The sequence below is a fragment of the Podarcis bocagei genome (assembly GCF_964188305.1).
Source record: "Podarcis bocagei genome assembly, chromosome: 5".
Lineage (NCBI taxonomy): Eukaryota > Metazoa > Chordata > Lepidosauria > Squamata > Lacertidae > Podarcis > Podarcis bocagei.
This window is the reverse complement of record NC_138129.1, coordinates 3,922,514-3,936,224: the sequence shown is the minus strand read 5'-3', so window position 1 is coordinate 3,936,224 and position 13,711 is coordinate 3,922,514. Positions and strand designations below refer to the sequence as shown.

Below are 13,711 nucleotides of genomic sequence, written 5' to 3'. Positions count from 1 at the left end.
CTTCCAACTCTACAACTCTGTGATTCTATTCTCACAGTGGTTGAAACCAGATGTCCTCAAATGGGAAGCCTGCAGACAGGACCGGAGGGCAACAGCAGCATAATGCTGCTGTCCATTATGTCCATAAGTCCAGTGTCCAGTCCAAGGGAAGTAATAGAATCATAGAATCATAGAGTTGGAAGAGACCACAAGGGCCATCGAGTCCAACCCCCTGCCAAGCAAGAAACACCATCAAAGCACTCCTGACATATGGTTGTCAAGCCTCTGCTTAAAGACCTCCAAAGTAGGAGACTCCACCACACTCCTTGGCAGCAAATTCCACTGTCGAACAGCTCTTACTGTCAGGAAGTTCTTCCTCATGTTTAGGTGGAATCTTCTTTCTTGTAGTTTGGATCCATTGCTCCGTGTCCGCTTCTCTGGAGCAGCAGAAAACAACCTTTCTCCCCCCTCTATGTGACATCCTTTTATATATTTGAACATGGCTATCATATCACCCCTTAACCTCCTCTTCTCCAGGCTAAACATGCCCAGCTCCCTTAGCCGTTCCTCATAAGGCATCGTTTCCAGGCCTTTGACCATTTTGGTTGCCCTCCTCTGGACACGTTCCAGTTTGTCAGTGTCCTTCTTGAACTGTGGTGCCCAGAACTGGACACAGTACTCCAGGTGAGGTCTGACCAGAGCAGAATACAGTGGCACTATTACTTCTCTTGATCTAGATGCTATACTCCTATTGATGCGGCCCAGAATTGCATTGGCTTTTTTAGCTGCCGCGTCACACTGTTGGCTCATGTCAAGTTTGTGGTCAACCAAGACTCCTAGATCCTTTTCACATGTACTGCTCTCAAGACAGGTGTCACCCATCTTGTATTTGTGCCTCTCATTTTTTTTGCCCAAGTGCAATACTTTACATTTCTCCCTGTTAAAATTCATCTTGTTTGTTTTGGCCCAGTTCTCTAATCTGCCAAGGTCATTTTGAAGTGTGATCCTGTCCTCTGGGGTGTTAGCCACCCCTCCCAGTTTGGTGTCATCTGCAAATTTGATCAGGATGCCCTTGAGTCCATCATCCAAGTCGTTGATAAAGATGTTGAATAAGACCGGGCCCAAGACAGAACCCTGTGGCACCCCACAATAGCATCACTCCATTCAGCCATGGTCAGACCACACAGGGAGCCCTGTGTCCAGTTTGGTGCAAATCCACAATCTGCTCTGGTTTGTGGACAAGCTGAAAGTTTGGGTGTCTGAAGATGACAGGGTGTGGCTTCTCCTGTGCCCTAACCCAGAAATCTTGATCTTGCTGACCTGGTGTTTACCTGGGTGCCTCCCTTGGCAATTGCCTCACCAAGGAACTATGCAAGGAGCCAACATCTTCACTGTCAGAGGCCCTGGAGACCCGGTTCTTGCCCTTGTCTGGCTGCCTGACCCAGCCAAGCCTCATCCCTTCCTGCTTTTCCAGCTTGGATTGTTGGATAACTCTGCCATTTGTTGTTCCTCTCTCCAGCATCCATCTTTTGGTTTCTAGGTTTCCTTGATCATCCCTGGCACACAAAGGCTAAAAACCCCAGTGGTTCACTTGGAAGGCCTTGCCGAGTCAAAACTTTTTTCTTTTTTAAAAAAATAATTTTATAAGTTGTGTGCCCTTGTTTCTCAGTCTGATCCTTTTACATGGTTTTGTACGTTTTGTGGTATTTTATGCATTGTGATTTGTTGTTATTTTTATTGATTATAGATTAACAATTCTTTATTGTAATTGATAAGTGTTTAATTGTTATCTGCTGGTGTTTAATTTTACTGTTTACTATTGGGTTCTAATGGATTATTGCTTTATTTGATATAAATTGTTTATTTTAAAATTATTGTGACTTTTTATATTGGATTAGATGGTTACTATTAATGTGTGATGTTTTTATTTTTTTATGTGTGTTCGAAGCTGCCCAGATGCGTGGGATATAATAATAATAATAATAATAATAATAATAATAATAATAATAATAATAATAATATCAGTCATGAACTGCCATCTCCAATATGCAGCTGACAATACTGACCTACCTTACAGGGCTCTTTTAAGGAGTTGCCATGGTTGTGGTTGTCAGCACTTGTGGGTTTTCAGTTACTTGGCGCACAAGCATCCAAATTAAGCACTCCTTAACTTTTCCTCATAGCTCAGTCGGTAGAGCAGGAGACTCATAATATCAGGGTCCTTGAATCGAGCCCCATGTTGGGCAAAAGATTCCTGCATTTCAGGGGGTTGGACATCTCTGCGATTCTAAGTGCAACCTGACGCTCTGCCTGTTTACTCAGAAGCAAGCCCTATCAAGGAAGTAGAGCTTCCTCTCAGGTAAGTTTGTGTAGACATTGTTAACGGAGAAATCAGAGGGCTCCCTTGGATGAAAAGCAAAGACACCAACCAGGAATATTAGAGCAAAACAGCACCCAGAAGGCTTGGCCTTTATTGAAACTGTCGAGACAGGACTCCAACTTACAACAAGACGAAGCAAGATGGAAGCCCCAAACAAAAGAGAACCCAAACTTTTATTAGCTGCTAATCCCCATGTTACACCCCCCCCCAAACTACACCACTTATACATCACAGTTACATCATGAAAGGAGAGGTCTGGTGGCAAGAATCTGAGCATCCTGGACCCTGCCCCATGGTTCCCCTTGCCCTCCACCAAACATCTATCAAGTGTAACAAAATAGATCTTTACATTTCCCTGTTTCCCAGCCAAGTTTATCACACCCTTTTGTCTTCATCTGGGTTTGGTAGTTCTGGAATGGCTACCTGTCTGGCACTCAGGTATCAGGAGGCCAGGGATTATCACTCAGGCAGAGGGGCTGCTGAGTAGCTGAGCTCACATGTCTATATGAATTTCTGAAGTTTTCCCAGTGAGCCAGTACATAGGTACATTTATCAGTGAATTCTTACATTTGGTATCGTGCAGCAGAGGCCCTTTGAATAGATAGGAAGAAACTGTGACCAAGTGTTTTGTGGGGACAAATCACAAAAGTCACAAAAGCGATTGTGCTGGTTTTGGCAGTGGGCTGCATGTGCATGATATCTGCTGGAGGGGCAACCCCCCCCCCCAACCTATACATAAATTCCTGCAACAACTTCCAGGAGCCTAAAGGTGCCCAACTTGCTTGTCATTTATTCATTGCATATTATCTCGGAGCGTACATCCTATTTTGTCCCCAGTCAGTCAGGCTGAGAAACGGTGACTAAGGCGCCCTGTCTCCAGCGTTGGCTTTTAGGCACTCTTCCAATGCAAACCCCTTGTGTTTCGGCAAACCGCTTAGGGATTTCATTTCCAGCTCGGCAATATGCAAAACAACAGCAATAACCCAAAAACAATAAGGAGGAGGAGGAACAGATGCCTTGCGTGGGGCTCAATCCTGCCTCCATCCCGTCGCCTCTCTGATCTCCCTAAGGTATGCCGCGTAGGCGGGCGGGGTGGCTGCAGCGCCGGGGCGAAAAGCACTCCAGGCATGCTCAGAGGCACTCTTGCCCCGCTGCGCTCCAGCAGGTGCCGAGCTCTGCCCAGTTTCAAGGCACGTTCCGGGGTTCAACCCTGCCTGCGATTAGTAGTCCGCCCCCCCCCCAAAGCAAGGACTCCGCGCCTCCCCCTCCTCTCCATTCATGCCTCGCCCGCCCCAGCTCAGGCCCCGCCCACCAGCCTCGAGCCCCGCCCCGGTTGCCGTGGGAACGGGACGCGCCGGATGGCGGCGGAGGCGGCTCTGGGCTGATTCCCCCTCCGGAGCAGAAAGAGGAGCGCCATGGCCAAGAACAAGGTGGGCGGCGGGAGGGATGAATGGGTTGGTGCTGGGGGGGGGACGCTAGGTGGGGAGGGGGACACTGGGTGGGAGGGAGCATTAAGGTGGGGAGGGGAGTAGATGGTTAGGGTACCTCTCCATATGGTCTTGTGACATTTCCAAGGAAGTAACTTTTCCCGTTTAGGTATGCGCCCTCCAGCTTTGCACAGATGTAAATCGGGACCTGATTCTGACACCCCAGTTGTCACATATAAGAGCATATTGTGGAGCCCAGTGCTTTGCTATAGGCTCTCCTCCTGCACGGTTAAAGGTAAAGGGACCCCTGACCGTTAGGTCCAGTCGTGACCGACTCTGGGGTTGCGGCGCTCATCTCACTTTATTGGCTGAGGGAGCCGGCGTACAGCTTCCAGGTCATGTGGCCAGCATGACTAAGCCACTTCTGGCGAACCAGAGCAGCGCACAGAAATGCCGTTTACCTTCCCGCCGGAGCGGTACCTGTTTATCTACTTGCACTTTGACTGCTTTCGAACTGCTAGGTTGGCAGGAGCAGGGACCGAGCAACGGGAGCTCACCACATCGTGGGGATTCGAACCGCCGACCTTCTGATCGGCAAGTCCTAGGCTCTGTGGTTTAACCCACAGCATCACCCGCGTCCCTGCACGATTATTTTAGCGCAAATACCCTTTAGTCTAAAGTCACCAGATGTCCCTGTTTCCCGGGCACAGTCCCCGTATTTACAGCTTTCTCAGCATTCACATGCACATAGCAAACAATAAGTGTCCCTGGATTCATTGAAAAAAGTCTGGTAACCTTACTTTAGTCCACTTCTTTAACAGCTACAAGAGAAAAACCTCCTGGGAAAAGCAGGGGTGGCCTACAATATCCCATAATAATGTGTTCTCAGGGGTTCTCATAGAATATGCCTTGGCAGTAGCTGTAGTATCCAAAACAGCAGGCTGCCTGCTGCGTGGAGCCTTCTTAGCAGCAAATCAGACAAGCCATGGGAGGCCGGTGGTCAGGACCTCCTGCAGTTTTTCTTAAAATATTAATGGCAGCCACACAGAGCAGAGGGTGGGGGGCGGGTGGGCGAGGAGCCATGCTTCTCCTATGCTCTTTTCTCAGCTCAGATTACACTACCACCCCCAACCTGCTGTTTGCCCCAAAATATTCCTGCAAGTTTCCCCCCACAGGCCAGACAGTATATCTGAGGGGGAGGGTAGTTTGCAAACAGAAAATGGTGTAGTGGGGAAAGTTGAATCCCTTCTTCACCAGCATTGTGGCTCTGGGGTCCCTTCCAGCTCTTGTTGTTGTTGTTTAGTCGTGTCTGACTCTTCATGACCCCCTGGACCAGAGCACGCCAGGCACTCCTGTCATCTACTGCCTCCCGCAGTTTGGTCATACTCATGCTGGTAGCTTCGAGAACACTGTCCAACCATCTCGTCCTCTGTTGTCCCCTTCTCCTTGTGCCCTCCATCTTTCCCAACATCAGGGTCTTTTCCAGAAAGTCTTCTCTACTCATGAGGTGGCCAAAGTCTTGGAGCCTCAGCTTCAGGATCTGTCCTTCCAGTGAGCACTCAGGGCTGATTTCCTTCAGAATGGAGAAGTTTGATCTTCTTGCAGTCCATGGGACTCTCAAGAGTCTCCTCCAGCACCAGAATTCAAAAGCATCAATTCTTTGGCGATCAGCCTTCTTTATGGTCCAGCTCTCACTTCCATACATCACTACTGGGAAAACCATAGCTTTAACTATACAGACCTGTGTCGGCAAGGTGATGTCTCTGCTTTTTAAGCTTCTGTCTAGGTTTGTCGTTGCTTTTCTCGCAAGAAGCAGGCGTCTTTTAATTTCGTGACTGCTGTCACCATCTGCAGTGATAATGTAGCCCAAGAAAGTAAAATCTCTCACTACCTCCATTTCTTCCCCTTCTATTTGCCAGGAGGTGATGGGACCAGTGGCCATGATCTTGGTTTTTTTGATGTTGAGCTTCAGACCATATTTTGCGCTCTCCTCTTTCACCCTCATTAAAAGCTTATTTTATTCCTCATCACTTTCTGCCATCAAGGTTGTGTCATCTGCATATCTGAGGTTGTTGATATTTCTTCTGGCAATCTTAATTCTGGCTTGTGGGATTCATCCAGCCCAACCTTTCGCATGATGAATTCTGCATATAAGTTAAATAAGCAGGGAGACAATATACAGCCTTGTCGTACTCCTTTCCCAATTTTGAACCAATCAGTTGTTCCACATCCAGTTCTAACTGTAGCTTCTTGTCCCACATAGAGATTTCTCTGGAGACAGATGAGGTGATCAGCTCTACCAATCTCTGATTCTATGATCCATACGATCCCCATGGCTTCTGTTAATACTGTATTTCAAAACTTGTGGCAGTGAAGAGCAAAGACTTTCTGTGTATGGTTTGGCCCTTAATTGTTCACGTGCAGCCATTGACCTTCGCTAGAGCCAAGATTTAGCGCACTCTGTGATTTCGCCACTGGAGTCCTGGGGAGGGAGCTTAACCCTGCAACATGGCAGCAGCTCTTATCCACTTGCGCAAAGAAATTTTTACCATGGCATCCAACCCACCCTAAAAAAACTGGGGCAGTGCTTTGACCAGGAACTGTCGCTGGTAAACAAGGACAGCTGGGGCGTCTGTGGATGTCATCCGTCTCATTGGATCTTTTTTGTCAGCCTCAGAATTATTCAGTACAATATTTCAAAATGCTGTCCATATGAGCAAACAAACACTGAGTGGGTGTCTGTGACAATCACGTCTCATTCAGCAGTCTCAATTGCAGCGAATGCGCGATCTGGCGGAGAAAGAGGTATCATATGTTCCCCAACCACAGAGTATCGCAGCTTCAGTACTCAGAGAATGTGGTATCGTCAGCACAACGAAAACATTACCAGGAGGGAAGAGAAGTATGGGCTGTGCATGACAAACAGGAAGACAAATACGTGTTCAGAATGTGATCTTAGAGATGCGCTCAGTTGCCTTGATGCGATGCGACGGCCTGATCCACATGACAGTCAAGGCAGTCAGGTACCCGACAACTCAAGGAATCTTCTTCTTTGGTGATCACTCGTAACCCAATAAGATTGTCTTCCATGAACACGGTCTTAACAGTGTGTCCATAAGTGACTGTGGAGGCCAATTCTAGATCCACATGCCCTACCACAGTGGGGACATAGGTTTCCGGGCGGAAGTTGATTATGGTGAGGGTTTGCCAAACATGCCTTCCTCTTAGCATGTTCCTCCCTTTTGTCCTGAGTTCAAGTGTCTTCAAAGTCCATGACACCTTTGGTAAAGGCTGTTCTCCAATTGGAGCGCTTGCAGGCCAGTGTTTCCCAGTTGTCGGTGTTCATACTACATTTTTAAAGATTTGCCTTGAGACAGTCTTTAAACCTCTTTTGTTGACCACCGGCATTACGCTTTCCATTTTTAAGTTCGGAATAGAGTAGTTGCCTTGAAAGACGATCATCAGGCATCCGCACAACATGACCAGTCCAACAAGACTGATGTTGAAGAATCATTGCTTCAACACTGGTGATCTTTGCTTCTTCCAGTAACTGGTATTAGTTCACCTGTCTTCCCAAGTGATGTGTAAAATTTTTTGGAGACACCATTAATGGAATCTTTCAAGGCATACCTGGGACCTTGTGATCCAGACGCCTTGCAGTCACGGGGAGTAGCGCCCTGTTCCTTCTTCCCAGACGAGACGTTGACTGCTCAGACCATTAAGCAGCCCATGCTAGCGCTGGGGACGAGCATTGGGTGCTTATTGTGCAAAAGTGGTCCTGCAAGAAGACTCCTGTTGATGTTCATGGCACACAATGGTAGCGGTTCCCGCTATTAAAATGACTGTGTCTTGTTCAGCTCTGCTGGAGCAGAATATCCCTGTTCTTAAGGGCAAAACAAGGGCCTGGTAAAATTATGTGTGTGCCAAGGGCAGAATGTAGAGATGGTGGGACTTTCCCCCCTTTTCTTATTTTTCCTTGGCATGTCTCGTCTAGTATCCCCTACCCCCACAGTGGCCAACCCGATGCCTTATGGGAATCCCACAAGCCAGGGCCTCACCCACTTTTGTGCCATAGTGACTGGTACTCAAAGAAGGCGCCTCTGATTCTGGAGGTATCTTAAAGGCATCATTTTATTGGCATAGATAGACCAAAGCGTGCTGATTGGAAGGTCAGAAGGTTTGAATCCCCGTGGCTGGGTGAACTCCCATTGCTCAGTTCTAGCTCCTGCCAACCTAGCAGTTCGAAAGCACGTCAAAGTGTAAGTAGATAAATAGGTATCGGTCTGGCAGGAAGGTAAAAGGTATTTCCGTGCGCTGCTCTGGTTCGCCAGAAGCGGCTTAGTCATGCTGGCCACATGACCCGGAAGCTGTACGCCGGCTCCCTCGGCCAGTAAAGCGAGATGAGCGCTGCAACCCCAGAGTCATCCGCGACTGGACCTAATGGTCAGGGGTCCCTTTTCCCTTACCTTTAGCTAATTGGTAAATTAACTGATTAAAGTTATTAGCTGCTTTTTTTGAGGCCACCCAAATGAAGATGGCAATATGTACGTTGTAATTTACAATTTACTGTAAAACAATTTATCCCTTCACTCCATGTCCCCTCCCCACCCAACACCATTTTATCTTCCACAAGGGAGGGAGGGAGGGAGAAAAGCAAAAACAAGCCGTGAGTTGTTTTGCAAGAATTTGCAGCAGGGCTTGCCAGACCCCTGGCTTCTTTTGGAAGGAGAGAGAAAGTGTAAAATATTGTATCACTAATATACTTTCTTTTATAGACTGAGTGATATAAGAGACAGAGCCAAACAGAATATTTCAAATTTCTGGGTCATGGTATCACGTTTTTAGGAACTACCATCTCATTTTTAGTCGCCATTTCCTCGTAAAACGGAAGAAAAAAATATTTCTGATGTCTTGCATTATATTTGAGAGTACCTCATCATAACAGAGGAGTTGTTTTTTTTGGTTTTTTAGGATACTCATTATTTCACATTCCAATTTAATTTGCTTTTCTTTTTATCTCGTTGCAGAACGTAAACTACAAAGGGCCTTATGGTTACCAAAAACTGAAAGAACGGTGAGTGGTTGGTTGTCCCCCAATCCCACATCTGATCAAATAATTTAAAAATTGTTTCCTCTGGGGCCTGGTGTATTTTTGTGGACTCTCTGCTGTAATAGGCAGAGTGCAGGGAGTTGTATTCCAAACATAAACCGACGTTAAGATTTTTGATGCAAGAAAAGTGTAGATTTTTCCATCGCTTTGAAAAGCCGAAATGTGTGCTGGGGTGATTTTTAGGCATTTCTCCACAATGGAGGATGGATGGCAGCTAATGGATTGAGGTTGAATCCTGACAAGACAGAAGTACTGTTCTTGGGGGACGGGGCGGGTGGGTGTGGAGGACTCCCTGGTCCTGAATGGGGTAACTGTGCCCTGAAGGACCAGGTGCGCAGCCTGGGAGTCATTCTGGACTCACAGCTGTCCATGGAGGTGCAGGTCCATTCTGTGTCCAGGGCAGCTGTTTACCAGCTCCATCTGGTACGCAGGCTGAGACCCTACCTGCCCGCGGACTGTCTTGCCAGAGTGGTGCATGCTCTAGTTATCTCCCGCTTGGACTACTGCAATGCACTCTACATGGGGCTGCCTTTGAAGGTGACTCGGAAACTGCAATTAATCCAGAATATGGCAGACTGGTGACTGGGAGCGGCCACCGAGACCACATAACACCGGTCTTGAAAGATCTTCATTGACTCCCAGTACGTTTCCAAGCACAATTCAAAGTGTTGGTGCTGACCTTTAAAGTCCTAAACGGCCTCGGTCTTGTATACCTGAAGGAGCATCTCCACCCCCATCATTCTGCCCGGACACTGAGGTCCAGCTCCGAGGGCCTTCTGGCGGTTCCCTCCCTGCGAGAAGCCAAGTTACAGGGAACCAGGCAGAGGGCCTTCTCGGTGGTGGCACCCACCGTGTAGAACGCCCTCCCAGCAACCCAGCCAGATGGGCAGGGTATAAATAATAAATTATTATTATATTATGTCAGGTATTTCTCAGGGGTAAACCGCAAACACGTCTGCAACAAACTCCGCTAAAGTTATAATCCCACAAAACTACAACTTGCCTATCTTGCCTGTGGAGATCTCTATGTTAACCAGAAGGTTGGTGGTTCGAGGCCACTCAGGGACGGCTGTGGGCAGGATTCAAGCATTGCATGGGGTTGGACTGGATGACCCTTGGGGTCCCTTTGAACTCTACAATTCTATGATTCCATCTTCCTGCACACACAGTGGAGGCTGGTTCCCTGCCCCACCAACCTCGGCCTGCTCTCAGCCAGCCCCTACCTGCCTGCTTTCTGTCAGAATCTCTGTTCGACTGAGCTACTCCTCCAGTTGAGTCTTCCGAATCCATCAGGCTCTCCTCCTCGGACGTGTGATTAACAACCTAAGCCTTTGATGAGGCTTCAGGCACGTTCCTATTACGCAGAGTATCCAAGCAGCAGAAGGAGATGGAAATATGTGCTACATTGCTACATTTGTTCTAACTAGGACAGAAAAGAATATGCATCTGCTCTCTGTGAGAGTCAGTGAACAACACTGGAACAAAAAACCAGGAAATCAGTAACATCAACATCTGTCTCCCGTGAGACTTCCAACAGTCTGGAATGTAAACAGAGTCTTGTGACTCCAAGCACTGCACAGTGGCATAACAGAAACCTAACACTTTCTTCTTACTTATAGCTAATTCCAGGGAGCTGTCAGCTTCCTCCTATTTAGTCTCCGTTTTGTCTTTGTAGAAGTCAACAGGGAGGAGGAAGAGAATGAAACCAGAATTAGTTGGCTCTTCCTCACGTTGGCTCTGGCGCCACCTACTGTTGGCCTCCCTGCCTTCTGCCCTACCAATCCCAAGGCACACCATAGAATCATAGAATCATAGAATCATAGAATCATAGAGTTGGAAGAGACCACAAGGGCCATCGAGTCCAACCCCCTGCCAAGCAGGAAACACCATCAGAGCACTCCTGACATATGGTTGTCAAGCCTCTGCTTAAAGACCTCCAAAGTAGGAGACTCCACCACACTCCTGGGCAGCAAATTCCACTGTCGAACAGCTCTTACTGTCAGGAAGTTCTTCCTAATGTTTAGGTGGAATCTTCTCTCTTGTAGTTTGGATCCATTGCTCCGTGTCCGCTTCTCTGGAGCAGCAGAAAACAACCTTTCTCCCTCCTCTATGTGACATCCTTTTATATATTTGAACATGGCTATCATATCACCCCTTAACCTCCTCTTCTCCAGGCTAAACATGCCCAGCTCCCTTAGCCGTTCCTCATAAGGCATCGTTTCCAGGCCTTTGACCATTTTGGTTGCCCTCCTCTGGACACGTTCCAGTTTGTCAGTGTCCTTCTTGAATTGTGGTGCCCAGAACTGGACACAGTACTCCAGGTGTGGTCTGACCAGAGCAGAATACAGTGGCACTATTACTTCCCTTGATCTAGATGCTATACTCCTATTGATGCAGCCCAGAATTGCATTGGCTTTTTTAGCTGCCGCGTCACACTGTTGGCTCATGTCAAGTTTGTGGTCAACCAAGACTCCTAGATCCTTTTCACATGTACTGCTCTCAAGCCAGGTGTCACCCATCTTGTATTTGTGCCTCTCATTTTTTTTGCCCAAGTGTAATACTTTACATTTCTCCCTGTTAAAATTCATCTTGTTTGTTTTTGCCCAGTTCTCTAATCTGTCAAGATCGTTTTGAAGTGTGATCCTGTCCTCTGGGGTGTTAGCCACCCCTCCCAGTTTGGTGTCATCTGCAAATTTGATCAGGATGCCCTTGAGTCCATCATCCAAGTCGTTGATAAAGATGTTGAATAAGACCGGGCCCAAGACAGAACCCTGTGGCACCCCACTAGTCACTCTTCTCCAGGATGAAGAGGAACCATTGATGAGCACCCTTTGGGTTCGGTCAGTCAGCCAGTTACAAATCCACTGAGTGGTAGCATAGTCAAGACCGCATTTTACCAGCTTCTTTACAAGAATATCATGGGGCACCTTGTCAAATGCCTTGCTGAAATCAAGGTAGGCTACATCCACTGAGTTCCCTTCATCTACCAGGCTTGTAATTCTGTCAAAAAACGAGATCAGGTTAGTCTGACATGACTTATTTTTCAGAAATCCATGCTGACTATTGGTGATCACAGCATTCCTTTCTAGGTGCTCACAGACTGTTTGCTTAATGATCTGCTCCAGAATCTTCCCTGGTATTGATGTCAGACTGACTGGGCGGTAATTATTTGGGTCCTCTCTTTTCCCCTTTTTGAAAATAGGGACAACATTTGCCCTCCTCCAGTCTGCCGGGACTTCGCCTGTTCTCCAGGAATTCTCAAAGATGACTGCCAGTGGTTCTGAGATCACATCTGCCAGTTCTTTTAATACTCTTGGATGCAGTTCATCTGGCCCTGGAGACTTGAATACATCTAAACTAGCCAAGTATTCTTGTACTATCTGCTTAGTTATTCTGGGCTGTGTTTCCTTTGCTGAATCATTTGCTCCAAATTCTTCAGGTCGGGCATTGTTTTCTTTATCGGAGAAGACTGAGGCAAAGAAGGCATTGAGGAGTTCAGCCCTTTCTGTGTCCCCTGTTTGCATTTCACCATCTTCTCCTCTGAGTGACCCCACTGTTTCTTTGTTCTTCCTTTTGCTACGAACATACCCATAAAAGCCTTTTTTGTTGCTTTTAACCTCTCTAGCAAGCCTGAGTTCATTCTGTGCTTTAGCTTTTCTGACTTTGTGTCTACACGTGCTGGCTATTTGTTTGAATTCCTCTTTGGTGGTTTCCCCCCTTTTCCATTTTTTGTACACATCCTTTTTTAATCTTAATTCAGTTAAAAGTTCTTTAGATAGCCACCCTGGCTTCTTTAGGCACCTTCCATGTTTCCGTCTCAATGGTATTGCCTGACGTTGTGCTTTTACTATCTCCCTCTTAACAAACTCCCAGCCATCATGAACTCCCTTTCCTTTTAGTATTGCTGTCCATGGGATCTCACCCAGCACTTCCCTAAGTTTTATGAAGTCGGCTTTCTTAAAGTCAAGAAATTGAGTCCTAGTATGCTTGGCTGCTCCTTTCCACTGTATAGTAAACTTCAGAAGAGCATGATCACTCGCGCCTAATGATCCTTCCACATCTACCCCACTAACCAAGTCATCAACATTGGTTAGGACCAGATCTAAAATGGCTGTTCCTCTTGTTGCTTCTCCCACTTTCTGGACAATGAAGTTGTCTGCAAGGCCAGTGAGGAATCTGTTTGACCTTATGCTCTTGGCTGAGTTTGACGTCCAACAAATATCCGGGTAATTGAAGTCCCCCATTACTACTATCTCCCTTCCTTTTGCATGCTTGGCCATCTGTTCCAGGAAGGCATCATCTATGTCCTCCGTTTGGCTTGGGGATCTATAGTAAACTCCCACAATGAGGTCTCTGTTATTCTTCTCTCCCTTAATTTTGACCCAAATGCTCTCACTTTGGCTTTGAGGTTCTAAATCTTGGATCTCTTCACAGGTATACACATCCCTGACATATAACGCCACTCCTCCTCCTTTCTTGTCTGGTCTGTTTCTCTGAAATAAATTGTATCCCCCCATTATTACATTCCAATCGTGGGACTTATCCCACCAGGTTTCAGTGATGCCTATTATGTCATATTTAGTTTGCTGTACCAAGAGCTCAAGCTCATCTTGTTTATTTCCCATGCTTTGCGCATTAGTGTACAGACATTGAAGTCCATTAATCATTCCCCCGTGTCTCTTATTTAAGGATTTTTTCCTCCCACCACTAGGTCCGCGTGCTGTTTGCTCCATTTGGTCTATGACATTTGGATGATCATCTTCATTAATTGATAGACTCCTACCTTCAGGAGCACTGTCTCCCTCCCCCACATTA

At 46.9% G+C, this 13,711-nt stretch overlaps 1 protein-coding gene across 3 annotated transcripts in view; it reads left to right on the top strand.

Annotated features, from left to right (window-relative positions):
* The first annotated feature begins 3,678 nt into the window (after positions 1-3,678).
* The window catches only part of TTLL9 (tubulin tyrosine ligase like 9), a 57,419-nt gene continuing 47,386 nt past the window's right edge, over positions 3,679-13,711 (top strand). For all 3 annotated transcript variants that reach the window (XM_081196449.1, XM_081196450.1, XM_081196448.1), the window contains exons 1-2: positions 3,679-3,789; positions 8,814-8,860. In XM_081196449.1, coding sequence (XP_081052575.1) covers positions 3,775-3,789; positions 8,814-8,860 — 62 coding nt within the window. In that variant the 5' untranslated portion in view covers positions 3,679-3,774. The remainder of the gene's footprint in view (positions 3,790-8,813; positions 8,861-13,711) is intronic.